Raw genomic sequence first — 17996 nt, 5'->3', positions numbered from 1 at the left:
CCGCGTTCGCCGCGGGCCGCCGCTTCAGGACCAGGTCTGGACAGCGCCCCGCCGCCCCACCCCGCCTTCCCGCCGCCGCTCATCGCCCATTGGCTGCAGAGCCGCCGCGGAGCCGGGGCCGCCCGCGGTTGGCCCGAGCCGTCCGCCACTCAGCGGGGCAGGGAGGGAGGTGCCGGCGCCCGGCTCGCGGCTGGAGCCTCCGAGAAGCGCTCGTTTGTTTTGTAACCCGGCGTCTCGCGCTTCCCCTGGCATCGCCTCATTGGCGGTCCGGGCAAAGCGGTCGACTTCTCATTGGAAGGCCGCCGCTGCCACTCACGTGCCCACCTGAGGGGGCGGTCCGCAGGCCGAGGGGCGTGCCGTGCAGGCAGGGGCGCGGCCAAGGCGGTAGCGGAGGCGGGCCCGAGGCACGGAGTGGGCCGGGGTGTGGCGCGAGGGGGCGTGGCCTCCCGCCGAAAGGGGGCGGGGCTAGAGGCGGGGGCGGAGCGAGGCCAGGGGAGCCTCGCAAGCGGAGATTGCCCTTGTGTCTCGAGCCGGGAAGCGGCTGGGAGCGGAGCAGCCTCGCCGCAGCACCCGCCAGCAGCGGGACGACACGGGACGGGACAGGCGAGCGGAGCGGAGGGCAGGCGCGGCGCTGGGGGCGAGCGGAGCCACCGGGGGCAGCCGGCACCGCTCCGCGGGGGGAACCTGCTCGGCAGCGGCGGAGAGAGCCGCTCCCCCCCCTCCTCCCTCCCCAATCCACCCCCGCGACCCTGGTCCTCCTCCTCCTCCTCCTCCTCCTCCTCCTCACCCCACTGGATACAGCGAGGGAGACACTGCGGCGGAGGCGGCGGCGGCTCCTGCGGGGGGAAGGAAGCGCCCGGAGAGCGGAGCGGCGGGAGGCTGCGGATCTGCGTGCCTGGCGCCCACCCAGCCCGAGGGGAGCCCCCAGCATGCGGCTGAAGCCCGGCGCGCTCCTGCGCTTCTACAGCCTCTGCGGGATCCTCATACAAGGTACCGTCTCCCCCTCCTCCGCGGGAGGGACCCACGCGGGGGGGGTTCGGGGGGGGGGCATCGCCGCGGCCCCACTGCCCACCCGCCCCGCTCCTGACCCCGCTCCCCTCGCGTTCCCCCGCCCCGACGCTCGTCCCCCGGCCTCCGCCGCTCTCTCCAGCCCCGCTATTAACCCTTCCCGCCCCGCCGCTTCGGCCCCGCTCCCCGCGTGCCCCTGAAGTGCGAGCGCGGCGGCGGCGGGCGGTATCCCGGGGAGGTACGGGCCGCGGGCACTGCCGGCGCGGGGGAAGGGGCGCCGCGCCGCGCGTCGAGATGGACGTATGGAGCCCATACGTGAGGCGCTGCTGAAGTGAGGCAGCATCTCCCCGACGCCCCGCTGCCAACGGCGAGTTCCCCGACTCGGTATATTCCGCGTCCCCTCCTCTTCCCCGCCGCGCCGCTTCTCTTAGTGAATACCCTCCTTCTAAGTGACACGGAACAACGTCGGCGGAGGGGGACCCGCCGAGTACCGCCGCTTCCCGGCTGCGGGGGAAGGCGGGCAGCCCTCTCTCCCCCACACCCCGGGGGGCGGGGAGGCGCGCGGGCGGGGGGCGGTAGCGGTCGGGAGCGCGGGGGTCGGGGGAGGTGGCAGCGGCCGCGGCGCCGCAGCCCGGCGGCCTCTGGCGGGTGTGCGCGGGGTCAGCGAGCCGCCGCGCGGAGACCGGCGGGCGGGAGGGGGACGGGGGCGACCTGACTCCCCGCGGGGGCTCCGGGGGGGAGCGCGGGAGCGAAGTGACCTTGCGGGGATTTTCTCTCCCCTCGTCTCCGTCACGCCGCGCCGTGTCAAGTTCAATAAATTTTACGTTTCCCTCGGCTGCGTCATGTGTCGGGCGAGCTCCGGAGGGTTGAAGAGCGCGGCGTCCGCAGCGGACCCGGGAGGCAGCGTCGCCTCACGGGGAAGTTGGCAGTGCGGGAGCTAGGAGGGGACGGGGCAGCGCGCCGGGCGGCTGTCAGCGCGGCTTCACGGGGCAGGGCTTCGGTGCGCCTCGCCGGCGTGCGTCACCGCACACGGAGCTTCTGTGCCGGTGCCGTACCGGGTGATTTATTGGGGCATGTGCCGGGGCTGCACCTGGACTCTCTGCTCTCTGCCTCTCGCATCTCCCCGTGAATTGTCGATTCATGGCCCCGCCGGGGAGGGGGGCTTCGTGTCACCAATAGAACCGAGGCTGCCGTTGAAGGAGGAGGGTTTGATCTCTGTGAAGATGCAGTCAGCCGCCTTCGGCGCATCGCGTTCTTAAGAGTGAACCAGTGATTAAAACAGTGCCGCCTTTGACGGCGGGTTAGGGCGCGTGCCAGGCGGAATGCTACTCTGTGAACCGCATCAGGTAATAAAACGTTGCAAGAAAAAGGATACAATGCAGATCTGGCCCTGTGGAAATCACCAGGCTGGGCCCGTCCTTGCAGACAGGGGCAGGCCGTGCCTCACGTGCTGATCGACTTGCTCTTTGCCTTGTACAAAATGCCTGCTCCTTCTCAGTTTGTCACACAAGTATTTTTTCAGCTCCTGATTAAAACTGCCTTCAGGAGTACTCGAGCAGTCCCTATACCACATTTGAGCAGAGCACTTTTTGTGTGCCGTTTTACTGGGCACTAAGTAGAAAAGGAATTAAAGAAACCTGTCACCCTCAGAGTGAAGTGAGAGGAGATAATTTCTGCCATCCTTTCCTCCATCCTCCTTTGAAGGAGAAGAAAACACACAAATGTTTTCTAAGGGAAATTTGCCCTGAATAGCTGCTATGTCTCACCAAATATCGAATTCCTTTGGTCCACCTTGTAGTGCTACTTCATAAACAGTGTCATTTGTTTTGGCACAGCCAGCCATGGTTTTTGTACTGGACACATTTCTTGCTGGCATTTTTATACCTGCATTTAAAAGTAGTTTTTCCTGCTGGCTTGCTGTGTTTCCCCAGACTGTCTTGTGAAGTGGCTCAGCGGATTTGTTAGATTCCTCCGTTTCTGTCTGTGGTCTGTGGGATACACAGGTTTTCCGTCATCTCTGTACATGAATGAGATTGTTGTTCTGAGGATTCGGAACGCTTCAGGATTGTGACTGAGGATGGCTCCTGTTAGCTTCAGTTCACTAATTTAGTTTAGAGACAGTAAATAGAGTCGAGCTAACATGTCCTGTATGGAAGTGTGCCTTTTCTTCTGTCTGCTAAGAGCCTGGCTTAAGGAATCTGCCCCGAGTGTTGATGAAGCATCAGCTGAAGGAAGAGGACATAGAATAATGCCTCTCAGCTTGTGCATGGAATAGCATTAACAGCAAGCAGTCCCTTCAGAACGGAGGCAAGCAAGAAGTAAAAGAGCCCAGTGTCAACTGCTTGCTGTGAGAGGGGAGTAGTGAGGTGGAAGGGGGAGTAATAACATGTTGAGCTGAGAAGTGGCTTGTCAGCTGAGTTCGGGTATGATATTAGTCTGCTTTGCTCTATCCAGTATTTACTGTGAAAATAGTAGGATCTCTGGCTGCTGTTGTCCTTACCTTGTGTGATGTTAATGATTCCGAAGTACCTAAACTGTGTCCTAAGAGGTTTAACTGTTATGTATGTTAGCAGCATTTTTTGTTTCGTTCCCCCCCCCCCCCCCCCCCATTTCATGAATTTAGCCTGCTGTATACGAAATTTAACAGTAGAAGGATGACATGTATTCTGAATAACTTCTGTGCATCATCTTAAGCAACTTATGCTAAGCTATCTATTTTGAAGAGTTACCATATGAGAAACTGTAATATTAAAGATAGTTTTGTAGAATTCCTGGTGTACAGATATGGGTTAAAATTATCCTGGAATTGTAGCTGCTATAGCCCCCTGCTGTGAGATAATGCAAATGGCATCTAATGCCTTCATGTGTTCTGCTTCTCGAAGGATGCTGGATAGTGTCATGTATGGTAACAAATGATATACTTTCAGTTCTCAGCCATCACCAGACAAGTCTTTCCAATACGGTTTCTTCAGGCACTTTAAATACTTGCAACTTGTTTACTAATGAAAATAATGTAGGGACACTTTAATTTGTCTGAAACTGTGATCACTGATGCAAGAAATCGGTAAGGACATAATTGCTCATGGATGAGACTTTGCTCATAAGCCTAGATCCATTACAAGTATGAAAAAAAAAGTGAATATGCAAATGGCTACTTCTCTGATCATATGAGCTGATTGAAGGCTGTGATACATCACTCCATAGCTTGCTCAGTTAGTATCTGTTTTGAATTTTCACTAGGATTTCTGTTAGCAAAATCTTGGCAGTAATGCTGGATCTTGTAAGTAAAGGTGTTGTGTTGACAAATTAATGTTATAATGCTAATATGGTAATAGCAAGTGAGAAGTGTGTTGTAGTTAGTAAATTCTGTGAAGAAGAAGACAGTTGGAGAATAGAAGACAGTGACTTTGGAGGAGGTTGATACAATCTGTAGTTGGAATCATAGAATCACGGAATTTTACTCATAAGTTGAAGCATAAAATGTAAGTCTTGACTTGATTGTGGCCATCTTTATATGACTTGGGTCAGTCTAAACAAAGCTTGACAGGCTTATTAGTTGTCTAGTTCCCAGATTAATTCATCTTATTAATTACTTCTTCTTCTTCGTATGCTTTATTACTAGTCATCATATATTGCTGAACAGTTTTAGAACATCAAGTAACTGATCACTCAAAATTCCCACTGATGACCTCATGAAGCTTCCCAAATGAACACATGAATAGAGATTCCTCGTACTCATCGTATTTATCAAGTTTCTATTCACCAGTAAGCACTAGTTCCACAAAAATGCTGATAAGGAGAAACACTTCTTTGTAACAAATACTTTTTTCATGTCAATTTTATTGTTAGTTCTTTTTTTTTAATTAGAAAAAAATGTAAGACATTAGTGTCCCTCTGCTTTTAAACTTACTTGTCAGTTTTAATTCCTATGTACTGTAAATGTTTTTAAGCCACAGTTTATAGAAGCCTTAGTTCTTATATTTTAGCTTTATGTTGCAAAGCAAGTCATGAATGTGGTTGCATTTAATCTTTCTACTAAATGATTAGTCTTCCAATATTGCTATGGAAAGTCAAAGTTGTTTTCTGAGTTTTTTTTCCACTTATGCATCACGAATGTTGGTGAAGAAACTATAACCACTGTCTATGTGGTAAACACTGATGGACATCAGGTAGTTGCCTAGAGAATGTAAGTGTAACCAGAATGTAGTTGACTGTTAGAAGAATGATTCCCTTTCAAACTAACATTTATAAAGTATAAAGAGAAGGTGCTCTAATGGTCCTCTTAATTCCTTCTCAAAGAGATAGAAGAAATGCTTCCATTTTGTTTTAAAAGAGAAACCTGACAACAGGCTAATTCCGTTAGAGACTTTCAAAAGAATGGAGAGTCCTCTCTAGAGAGGATGCTGCTGACATGCTTTATAAAATACGTGTTCCAAAACAAACGTGGAACGGTAAAACTATTAGACATAGTTTAGAAGTTTAGTATGTGTCTCCTCTGGGATTGTGTCAATATTAAGTATGAGCTTAATGAGCATATCCCTTCTTTCCAAGGAATTCTTGAGGTATGTTTGAAAGGAAAAAAGAAAAAGTGGCAAGGAATAGCTTGGTTTTTTCTCAGCAATCTGCCCTTGAACAACTTATGTTTTTACATAATGAAAACATTGAAAATATTTTGAAAATAGTTTTTTTGAAAAATGTATGTGGGTGTTTTTGTGAGAGTTCTTAAAGCTTTTTTTTTTTTTTTCTCTGAAACTGTTTCAGGATTTTTTCCTTTCATTTTTATAAATCAAAATAAAAAGGTCCAAATGCATACAATTTCTCCTATTTTAATGCACAATAAGTTCAGAATGGATGGTTTATACAGCCGTACTGAGCAGACTGTCCTCACAGCATTTTAAGGTGGTAGAGAAAGAGGCAGAGAGCATTTATTTTAATAACAGAACAGAATTCTAACACTGGAGGTTGCATATTATGTCTTCCAGTGCTCTTTTTTACTAATAAAAATTTAGAGTGTAGGACTTTCTAACATGGAGAATTTGAAACAGGTAAAAAATATTTAGTAAAGGGTGTAGGTGGTTATTTTTATAGCAGATGAAGTGGAAGACTCCCTGTTTGTTCATTTAACCATGTCTACCTGTCCTCCTTTCTCTGTCATCTGTAACTGTGTAAAATAAAATCATACTTGCATCCTTTTCCATCCTATTATATGTAAAACAGAGATCTTAGGTTCTACATAAGCTTTGTTTGGGAATATTTTTAGTGTCTGACAAATGGAAGATTTTTGAGTAAGGACCATTTCTTCCTAAATAGGAGTTGAATTGTATATGCTGCTTTTCAGTCTAATCAAATGGATCTCAGATAATGTGAATGCTTTTAACTTTCAAGTTTTAAGTAGCAACACATCAATGTTAATACAATTCTATTTTATTATGAATTCATAAATTACTTTAACTTTTTTTCTACTTCATAATATTCACTTTAGCATTCTCTATTCTTCTTACATAGCTATTAAGGAACATTAAGTGTCCATAGACAGCTGCTCTTCAATTTTAGAAAAATAATTCGTACGTATAGTCTGTCTTCTCAATTTGAATTTCAGAGCAAAAGGTTTAAGTGTGTGTGTGTACCTATAAATATCTATGAGAACAAAGCTTTAAATATATGTATATGTTACCGAATTCCTCACCAGCTTATTCTTTATCTGTGATGTGAATGGAGTTAGGCTTGTTTCTGAAGCAGTGCATATCATTATATGCCATATAGTCGTTGTCTGCTTAGCTTTAATGTTCTCTTTATTGTCATCCTTCTGTAAACAATTTGTTGACTACTTGTATTTGAGTAGGAAGGATGCAAGAGAGACTGTTTTTCTTGTGCTAGAGGTGAAAATGTACTGATTATATTTAAATTTCTTTCGTGTCACAATACTAATAGAGCGATGATTTTAATTGTCATAGTAATTTCATTGCCAAATCTTAACTAAGGTAACCTGGATATGCTATTACACCCAAAAAGGATTTATGGCCACATATAGGAGCACATTTATGCCTTACTGCATATCATCAATATATATGACACTGCATTATTTCCACTTCTCCTAGCAGAAGCTGGATAGGCCAACACAGCTATACTGATCCATCTGTCTAAGTCTTACAAACTCTGGCTTTTCAAAGTTCAATACTGGAAACTCCACAACTGTGACTGACAGCTCTGAAGAGAATAAGACAAAACTACTTCACAGCAGCAGTTGTAGTAGGCATTTTGGTATTTTCCGTTTACTCAGATATTTATCCCAAACTGACCTACATCTGCTGGATTATCAGTGTAACTTGACCTGCTTTTATTCCCGCTATGCTGTATGGGAGGAAAGCTGCTCTGGTTAGTCCCAAACAAGGGGGAAAGCCATACTAGTTAATGCAGAAGCAATATTTTTTAGTCTTATTTAGGGTTTAAGATCATTGAATTTGCTACTGAAGTAATTCGTTGCTTTCCATTTTTGTAAAACAATGTATGTTATTTTTCTGCAATAAATTATCAAGCAAAAAACAGTGAGATGATACTGACAAAATTGAATAAGAATTTAATATTAAAAGCTTGTTTTAATTGGAAGACTACCAAATGGATTTCTCTGCCAAGCCCGTTTTAATTTATTGCATATAAAGGTTTTTTTTTCCCTTGTTAGTACTCTTGTTATATATGAAGTTTAAATTTTGACACGCTAGTTGGTGCTTCATTGATATGTATTAATGGATATAAATTCAAGAACAGCAAAGAATTCTCCATTGGATTGCATGTTTTATACATGAAAAGTAAAATTTTGTTTGGTATGTGAGAAAACACTTAGTCTCACTCCAGGTCATCATAATTTTTTTACACTTTTAAATATAGAGAAATGCAGAACAGTAGCTAGTTACAAACTGAAAAATGCAGTGGCTAGAGATTACTTGCTAAACTGCTTACTAATCTCAAGAACTAACGCTGAGTATCTCAAATCCAAGGCAGATCATAAAAAATAGCGCTATATATATATATATATATGTATATATATATAAATATATGTATATATATCTAATATATATCTATATTAGGAACCCACCTGACAGAGAGGTGTTTTATCAGAATTTAAACATCCAGCTTGAAAACCACTTGGACGTTGCATATTGAAAGTCAGTGAGCGTGTCTCATCTTCTGCTACAAAATCAGATGACTAGTGAATTAGTTTTAAAGGCTGTGCTTTCCTTAAAGGCAAAGTCCAAGTCTGAAATCTTAACGTGTTGCTGCCTAATGATGTACCACGAGCACTGCTGTTAAACGTAATCAAGGTGATTTGTATTTGAATACAAGCAGTGTCTTTGCTACTATTAAGTTAAGCATGGGCCAACACCTCAACTATTTGCCCAGCTTCTTCAGAACATTTGCCTTGGCCTTTCAGGATTATTTTTTTTTTGGCCAGGTTTTTGGCATATTTCTCCTCAAAGTGTGAAGTCTGTTTTTTATAAACTACTGGTTAATGCTGCGTTTTAGCATGTGAAATACAAAATGTATGACATTCTTAGTGTGAATAAGCCCCATTCAGTCCCTTAAAATTGACCTCATCTTTCATCATTTCAGCATTTTCCTCATCAAATGTCTGAGTTTTTAGAACTAAATCAACCAGGAAAATACAAAGTTTTCTGCTTCCTAGGTCATCTCTGCTTTGCAAATTTTAAGTCTCTACTATTTTGCTGAATTCCAAATAGTGAATTTTGGTTGTGAAAGTAAGGCACGTAATCAATAGAAATATGTGGAACCTTGTGGGTTTTTTTTTTTAATTTTTATTTATACTAGATAAAATTCTCAGTGTTTCACAGAGTATGGAAGAATAACATAACTTCAATGTAGCTTGGAATATAAGATCATTTTTAAGTGACCACCCACAAGCATTGCTTAGATAAAATATGTAAGAACCTATTCACTTAAAGCAATATATTTGCAAAATTTCCCAAACTTTGGATTGTAAGAAAAAGAATAACATTAGATTTTACATACATTTGCTTATGTCTGCTTGAAGAGCAAGTGACGCTTTGTCATCTACAAAGTCAGCTTTTTCTTAAACTGAAGCAAAATGGAATTACAAGAAAACTGGGTAAAGAAGACAATTCAACTCTTTTTATACAGGGTAATCTTTTTTAACACATCTGTATTGCACTGTTGGGAAGAGTGGGTGCATTTAATGGCAGCTAGGTTATGCCATTTGCAAACTGAAATACCCTGTAAATTGCATGAGAGAAACAGTATCTACTAGACCATATCACTGGAAGTAAGGAAATTCAAATTTGCTGTTTATTGGATAGTTAATATTGCACAATTGCTTTTTAAAAAACTCTTGAACAACCTGTACAACAGTTTCTTTTAGAAAGAAATTTCAAAGTAGGTGGCTTGCTGGTTATAGATCAATGGTCACAAGTAAATACAGAAGAATTTCTCCAAGGTCTTGTCTGCCTAGGATGCTTGTCAACAGAATTGAAATTTGCTTCTTCCATTTGCCACTGTGAGACTTGAAATGCAGAAACAACAATAATCTGAGTCTGTATGTGTGAAGATATTTCCCATCTAAGTTTTTTGAGAATAAAGGCTTCAAATTTGGATCCTGTATAATCTGTTTAAATTAATGTGTCAAGCTTGCAACCAAGCTATAAAATGTGAGATGTCCTCCAAACATTCATTAGGAAATGTCAAACTTGAGAAGTGAAAATATTTTTAAGTCATCCTATGAAAAACAGAAATTTAGATGCACATTCTTATCATTATGCTGAAGTATTGCATAAGGTCATTTCAACTTGGCTTCCTTTCATTTTCATTGATTTAAGTTAAATAGATCAATTATTTGAACATTTTGTTTCAAAATGCAACTGAAACTTTTTTTGTAGGTTCACTTAAATCCATTTTCTTTGTAACGTTACAAGACATGCCATCACAATATAAAATGTATTACTATCCAGGATACTAAGAATATCAGTGTCACTTGTGCTTTGTTTCAATTAGATATTAGCGAAAATATCTGGTGCAATGTATAAGAAATCAGATTTGTTAGTGTCAAAAGAGAAAGTTTTCAGAAATGCAAGTGCTTTTATGTCCTGCTGAAGTGAGATATTAGCTAGTACTGCATGTTTAGGAAAGCTATTCTGCTTGTATAGTTGTACATTCATCAAATGGAGATTAATGCAGATACATTAACAAGCATTGGCTAAGATTACTGAATGATGTTAGTAAGCAGCTCCTTAGGTGTTGCTGTTGTGTAATGTTACACTTTCAGGTTGTTCAAAAACACATCCCTTTGGATGTTGTGTTGAGGGACATGGTTTAGAACTATTGCTGATGGTTGATGGTTGTACTGGATGATCTTGTAGGTCTTTTCCAACCTTGGTGTTTCTGTGATTCTGTGATCTTTAATTCTCTATCAGGGAGGTTTGTCACATGGCAAATTTCAGTCCAGGTGCTTAAGTTGCAGAATAGAAAACTAAATATAAAACAACTTGTATTAGTTATAATTATTTTGTAAATGCTACTAAGGCTCCTGTGATGTCTGTATCATAAACATGCTTTTACATCTGGGACACACATGTACATACTGTAAAATATCATGCAACTGTATGGCGGAGTCAGTACACATACAGTATTTTAGTCAAGTTGGAGAAATCATCTCACAAAGAATATTGGGGAAGGATGAACAATCCGTTTTGTATTTATGGTGCTTCTGCACAATATTTGTTTTATTACAGGTCTCCAGTATTCTTGCATAAATAAGTTTTTTTTTTTTTTTTTTTTTTTTAAAGTACATACTTATAAAGTATGGAGGATCTTCATCAAATAGTTTAATAACTCCTGACAAACTTGTTACTACTGTTCAGTATGGAAATGAGACAGATTTCATTACATGTCACACGTGTGCGAATATAGATTACAAAAAGAAATCAATGGATGTTAATATTTGTAAACTTTTAAATAGAGAACTAGGTGGTGCTGTTCTTTCATCTTTGTGGCTTAGCTGCGTTCTTAAGTACAGACTCAGAACATCAGGCTACTACTTTTCTAAGAATAAATTTAGCTCTTAAGTAGCTAAATAAGTCAGTATTTCTGATCTCATTGAGAATGCTACTGTGAGAGTTAATAATACAGTGCTGTCTAGTGTATGTAGAATAACTTTTAATTCTGCATGTTGATATACTTTTATTTTGTTCATTAGTTTAATGATACAATGAATTCAATAATTTTTTGACTCATGACGTAGCCATATATTTGATCTTGGTTTGATAAGACCAGTTTAGCATGTTTAGATGCATGATTACTGAAATGTAACCTAACTTTTTATTTCTAGCACTGAGCTTTTGCACCTTCTTTTGTTGTTAGTTTCTAAATGTTTCTGGGACTAATTTGCTAACAGTGCAGTAAGATTATCAATAATAGCTGGAATAAATTTCCTGTAACCTTGTAGCAGCAGTATATTAAACAGTAAATTAAGCAGAAAAAACGATTTATTAAACTTTCTTCAATTTACAAAACTGTATAAATTTTTAATCACTGTATTGTCTTATTGCCATTACTGCTGTATTAGCAAATAGTGGGGCTAAGACTATAGTGAACTGCTTGTAATCTAGGATAGATTTGGTGTATCATTTTTGCAGCAGAATTTTAAATCTATAATTGGAATCAGACTTCAGTATGTAATACTTCAGTAGAGTGCTTACACTGACCACACTTTGGGCAGGAATCTTGCAAGATCAGAGAGAAGAAAGAAATAAGAGGAAAATGAGCCTCTGTACTGAAAGTGATGAAAAAGCATTCTAGTTAGGTCAAACTTAGAAAAGTGTTTGCTCTAAGTAGGTAATTGCTTAATCAAAAAATAAGCTGTAGCTGTTAATAGTCACAAATGGGGGAGTGTGAAAACACTTTCTTACAGTTCGTCTCCCCTGTTCCTGGTGAAAAAAGAATTAGAAGCAGAAAGTTTGGTTTGTAGTTTCTGATTATTCTGGAATAAACATGAAATGCATTCTCTCAAATGAAAGATACAGTAATATATAAGTAATAATCATATTATTAAAGATAAATACATAGTAAGGTTATAAGCAACAATCCCTTTTATGTGTGGCTTTTTTTTTTTTTTTTAAGACTTCACTGTCACAATGTAGTTATTGTTCTGCTGTTTGGATGGTGCCAAAAGGCACTTTTTATTTATTTCTGGAAACTGGAAAGGAATTCAAAACAACTATCATTTGCAAAAGTAAATAAAGTTTGCCTGATTATTCATAGTATATATATTCTTGGCATTCAAACAGAAGCCACATTTGAGTACTGTACTGTATGTATTAATAGACTTTGTACAAACGTTTTAGTGTGTAGCATTTAAAAGCTATTAATGAAAACTCACTGCTGTCATAAAATTGTTGCTTTGTGTTTGTCTCTTTGAGAGTTGTGTAAGAGTCGTACAACAGTGGGTCAGTTTGCATGGGTTAGCGGACTATGTTTAAAAGGGATGCTTTAATAAATTGTGTTGCTAACTGCAACAAGGGTGTAGAATATTTCTGAACATGCATTCTTAGTTGAAGCCTGCCATTCAGCTCGTGGATTAGCAAATGTTTATGAACAACTGAAGTACTGCATTTTTGTCATCATTTTCCTCTTTCTCGGAAAAGTCTTGGATTTCTGAATCAAGTCCTCCTATATGCAGCTGTCTTCCTAAGGAAGCATTTGGCTGGAAGGAGAGAATTTATGATGGTTACTGCTTTTCAATTCTTATAATTCAAAACAAATGATCATTTTAAATACTACCTTCTAGGTCTATGCTGTGAATAAGCAAAGAAGGACTACTTCTGAGTCTTTCTGTGACAGCCCATTCCTTTCTAGACAGTTAATTATGATCATGTGAAGAAGTGAGGTGTCAGGGTCAGTGCTGCTTGTGTGTTACTGAGAGATTCCTGTAAGTTACAGATGGTATTTAAAAATCTGATTTAATTTTGTTGCACTAAAAATATCTTGTGATTTCTAAAACGTCCCAAAATAATTTATGGAAAATGGATGTTAGCTGAGTCTCAGATCTCAGGAAGAAAGGAAGATGAGTATTATTTCAAAACAAAGGACATAAAAGGTAAAACTAAATTTTATAATTATCTCTATGTATGTTTTGGGAATCACATGGTTACATTGGTAAAGCTTGTAATTGCTTTCTGAGTACATTAAAATACAGCAAGTGTGGGTGGTTTTTGTTTTTTTTTTTTCCCCTTCCTTTTCCATTCTGAGTATTCTTAGTATGGAGAGACAACTGAAATATTTAGTGAAATTTAGGTAACTTTTATTTGTAATTAATTAATTATTTTTTTTTCCCCCTCTGCTTTTGTGGATTTGAGTAAAGAACACTTGTAACACTGAACATTAATGTCTAATTTTTACAAAATTACTTCACCAAGGACATTGAAGTTTCAATCTAGCTATGGATGAACAGGAGAAGGGTACAGTAATAGTCTTACCATCATTGCTGTTCCTTCACCACTTTAAGTTCTTAGGTAATTTCTTTTGATATTTGGGAGGAATTTCACTTTGTTTTCATATTGCATAGCTTTTGAAGTAGCCATAGTTAAAATAACTGCTTACAGTCAAATATCGCTGAGGCAAAGCTCTTCAGTATAACTTCAGTAGAATAAGACTGGCTTAATTCTTTAGTACAAATCTAGACAATTATTCTTCAGAATTCAGATTTAAATCTAACATACATTTATGGGAAGGTTAAATATGCGGTTAAACTTGAGAGAAAAATCACAATTTTTTTTCTTCACAATTTGTAATTTAAAGGAAATATTCAATATTTAGGGTAAAGTGAGTATTTTTCCCTTCTTTTTTTCCTGATAATGGGATCTCTACACTTTTGGATTTAGCTTTTTTAACCATGGTTCATCAATTCTAATTAAATTGAGCTCTAAGGCTACACAGGCTTATGATAATGAACACAAATGTTTTTTGAGAGTTTTTTTATAGTGTTTGTCATGATTAATTCCTTTTGAAAGTGTCTATCAGTGCATAACATCACAAACATAGGGGAATTAAATGGAAATTGTAGACATAAAATTGTATTTGTGTACACTGGCCTACATCAAAACTGAAAATAAACTACCAAGAAGATGTGGCAATTATTGTATGTTATTTGTTGAACTTAATTCTTTTGTTTAGTTCACTATATGAATGTTGTAAACATTCAGGAAACAAATTTTTGTTTCATGTGTGTCTTCTCACCTATCAATGTAAATGTGTATTAAAAGTTTGCTCATGAAATTAAAAACAAACAAAACAATAACAAAAGCCATGCCAAAACATACGTAAGTTCAACTTATCTGCTGTCTGAACTGAATCAGAGGTGATAATTCTTTATCTGGGGAGTTTCTATTATTTCCAATTCTTCTAATTTTTATTGAGGAATGTGGAAGCATTGATAGCAATACTCAGAATCAAGATTTGGTTACTGCAATGGAATTGATTCTGCTGTCTACATTTACAATTTGCAATTACAGTTTGGGTTGTAGATTTAGTATGTGTGTGTGCTGTAAATCTGAAAATTCCAAGGTGCAGTCACAATGAATGAAAAGTCAGTCACAAAAGAGATCAGCGTTGGCATTTATTCATCAAGCACATCAATTGTCTTGTTTTAAATAGTTCCTGTGTAGAAACCTCATACATATAACAGGATGATTTTCTCTGTACATGGTTATAATCAACTTCATCCAAGAATGAATGGATGGAGTGTTTATTTACTAATACTACTGTTTTGTAGTTTGCACTTGTGCCTGGTTCCTGATTACTTTTTCTGATGACCTCAAGAAAATTCAAACAAATTGAAAAAACAACTGTGTGTTGAGACAGTGCAAGTACTAAAACGTGTTCAGTAAAGCAATTTAATATACCAAGCTGTTAACTAGCTTGGACCCTTTACATGCTTTATCTTGTTGCTGGATCTGCTGGCAAACATCTTTACCTTTTTGTTGTTGTTGTTGTTAGAGGTTTGTGTATGCAAGCTACCATTAAACAAACTTTGAAGTAAAGGAAAGTTCTTGATTCTGCTCTAGCTCTTTGTTAAGCCTGTCTTATTCTACATTAAGTAATTTTAAGAATAGTTAATCAGATTATATTATATCTAGTTTATGAGGCTGAGAGATCTCCAAACAAATGCAGGAAATGGAAACAGCATGAGATATGTCTTAGCTAATTATCCTTTTCTCTGCACTCCTAAATCTTGTTATGAGCACAAATATTCAGCTCTTTTAGTGCATGTCTCTTTATTCTCAGTAAGAACTGTTAGTATCAAAAATAGTGATATGATTGTACTAAACCAGATTCAGGCATCAGTCTTAATTTCTATTTATAACACGTTGTATCATAATATGGTGTAACAAAATGCTAAAGAAGAGTACTGAAATTCAGAATTTAGGGTGAGATACAGGTCAGCTTGAGTGTCAGGGTGAGATACAGGTGCTATACCCACTGTTCACATGCAGAAGTTTGAAGAGAACTGGCTTGTTTTCCTCTACTACAAACATTATGTATTTATATTATATCCATAGCCTGCATTTAATGAGTACATACATGTTAACAGAAACAGTATTTTTCATCATTTGATTTGCAGTGCATTCAAAGTTAATGAACAAAGTATCTGTGCATGAGTTATCTTCTGAGAAAGAATAGGCAAAGCTAAAGAGAACTGAAGTGCAACATGGTCAGGAAGTGAAAAACAAAACTCTTCAAGAAAACATTTATTTTCTTTCTGTGAATAAATGTCTCTTCAAAACATGTACTATTCTTTTAAGTCTTGATGTCAAAACAATTTATGAAAGACTTGTTACTAGATAGCATTGGAGTGATGCTGTTACAGGTCATTGTGGGTCATCTGCTTAATGTTGGAAGTGAAAGGCTGTATTGAGTTGCAGCATTTGTCCTACTGTTGTGAAACAGATGCTCTTTGGGGAGTCATAATTAATTTATACGAAATGGGTGGATGTCCACTTGCTTTTCTTTTTAATATGCAACTTTACAGGGAGTCATTTGTTTATTTCTCTCTCTCTCTCTCTCTCTCTTTTTTTTTTTTTTTTTTGTAGCTCTAGGTATTAATGTTAATTATGTTAAAACTGTGAATTTCTTAAATTCCAGGACTAGCTCAGCAAATGAACCAAAAATGTCTAGTGCACTTTCAAACTTTTTTCTGGTTTGACAAGAATGTGAGATTATTAACCCCACACCAAAAGTTTAAAATCATTTCAAACATATCTGTTGATATCACCTCTTTTCACACTAACAAGCCTAAAATTTACAATATTAGGTCACTTGAGGTGTCTCTAGTTTTGTATTGAATTTGAGAATTACAAGCCTTAGTAATTTTTTTTTTCATTGAGAATTGAGATTTCTTTTGTTAAGCACTAATTCTTCTGTAAAAAAAAAAAAAAAAAAAAAAAGAAGAAGAAAAAAAATCACTAGGCTCTTTACTAGCATATATTATCAGGATTAAAAGGTAATAATAAAATTTAATAGTAGGAATAATTATGTATTTGAATAAATAATCTCAATTTTCAGGGGCAAAACATATATAATATCAACTTCCTTAAAATTAAATAGGGACAATTCCCAAACCAGATATTTTGAATGCACCCTGCTAGATAAAAAAAAAAAAAAAAAAGATAAAAAAATAATCTTTCTGATCTACAGACCAGACTATGCATGTATGCATATAGTATATATCTGAGGAGAAGGGTAAGATTTGCAAGGCTTGATGACACTGGTAGTCATGTGGAAGAGCCTTCAAATTAAATTCCAACTCTGATCCTTTTCTTCCTGTCCTAGAGAGTCAGTAACAAGCAGCAGAATATGATTAGTCAAGCTTGACATGACTATCCCTTTGTAACACTGCTACTCTTATCATTGTGAGATGAAGGTGCTTTTTTCTCCTTAAAATGAAGCTAAGAATGCCCTCATTAAGTGTTGACTCACCATGATTGATCCCTGGAAACTAATCCATCAGATCTTTTCAAACAAGATTCAAAAAATTAGGGGAACACTAGAAGTGGCAAAGAAATGACAAGTAGTCCTTCAGAAAACATCTGTCCATGAACATACTTCATTGCTGATAGTTAACTGGAAAAGTCTAGAAATAAGCAAACTGTAGTAATGTAAAAGAGAAGTAGAAAAAGCAGTTTAATACAGAATATCAAAATTCATAGAGGCAGAGAAAAACATCTTAGGTCAATCTTTGATTTTTTCATTGCTTGGTCTCTATTTGATCCTGTAAACACACTGTTTCTAATAAATTCCAACTTCTGAATTGTATAATGATGTCCTAGGAAAATTAGAATCTTCATTTTCAATAAACTTCATCATTGCCTAGAAGTACGTAATTCAGCGGTTTTTATCTCATCATCAGTACAGGTTGGAACATGGCCTCCTGGAGAGGAGCTCTGCAGAGAAGGACCTGGGGGTCCAGGTGGATGGCAGGTTGGTGGTGAGCCAGCAGTGTGCCCTGGTGGCTAAGAAGGCCAGTGGGAGTCTGGGGTGCATTAAAAGCAACATGGTCAGCAGGTCAAGGGAGGTGATCCTCTCTCTCTACTCTGCCCTGGTCATGCCTCATCTGGAGTACTGTATTCAGTTCCAGGTTCCCTAGTACAAAAAAGATAGTGATCTCCTGGAGATAGTCCAGCAAAGGGCCATAGAGATGATAAAGGGATTGGAGCGTCTCCCTTTGAGGGTGGGCTGGGCAAACCGGGTCTGTTCAGTCTTGGGAAAAAAATACTCAGAGGTGATCTTTTTAATGTATTTAAGTATCTTAATTGTGGGAGTCAGAGACATGGCCAACCTCTTTTCAGCAGTCTGTGGGACAGGACAAGGGGAAATGGCCATAAACTGAAGCATAGGAAGTTCCACACCTATATGCGAAGGTAGTTCTTTGCAGTAAGGGTGTTGGAGCTCTGGAACAGGCTGCCCAG

The 17996-nt window shown here is 39.4% G+C and overlaps 1 protein-coding gene across 4 annotated transcripts in view; it reads left to right on the top strand.

Moving 5' to 3' along the window:
• Nucleotides 1–858: 858 nt before the first annotated feature.
• CADM2 (cell adhesion molecule 2) overlaps nucleotides 859–17996 on the top strand; it is a 627326-nt gene continuing 610188 nt past the window's right edge. For 3 of the 4 annotated variants that reach the window (XM_090120991.1, XM_090120994.1, XM_090120985.1), the window contains exon 1: nucleotides 860–990. In XM_090120991.1, the coding sequence (XP_089977117.1) occupies nucleotides 930–990 (61 nt within the window). In that variant the 5' untranslated portion in view covers nucleotides 860–929. Of the gene's footprint in view, nucleotides 991–17996 lie in introns of all 4 variants that reach the window. The other variant, XM_031612686.2, reaches the window with a different exon arrangement.

This window comes from Phasianus colchicus, chromosome 1, assembly GCF_987193195.1.
Source record: "Phasianus colchicus chromosome 1, bPhaCol1.hap1.1, whole genome shotgun sequence".
Taxonomy (NCBI): domain Eukaryota; kingdom Metazoa; phylum Chordata; class Aves; order Galliformes; family Phasianidae; genus Phasianus; species Phasianus colchicus.
This window is presented reverse-complemented; position numbering and strand designations above follow the sequence as displayed.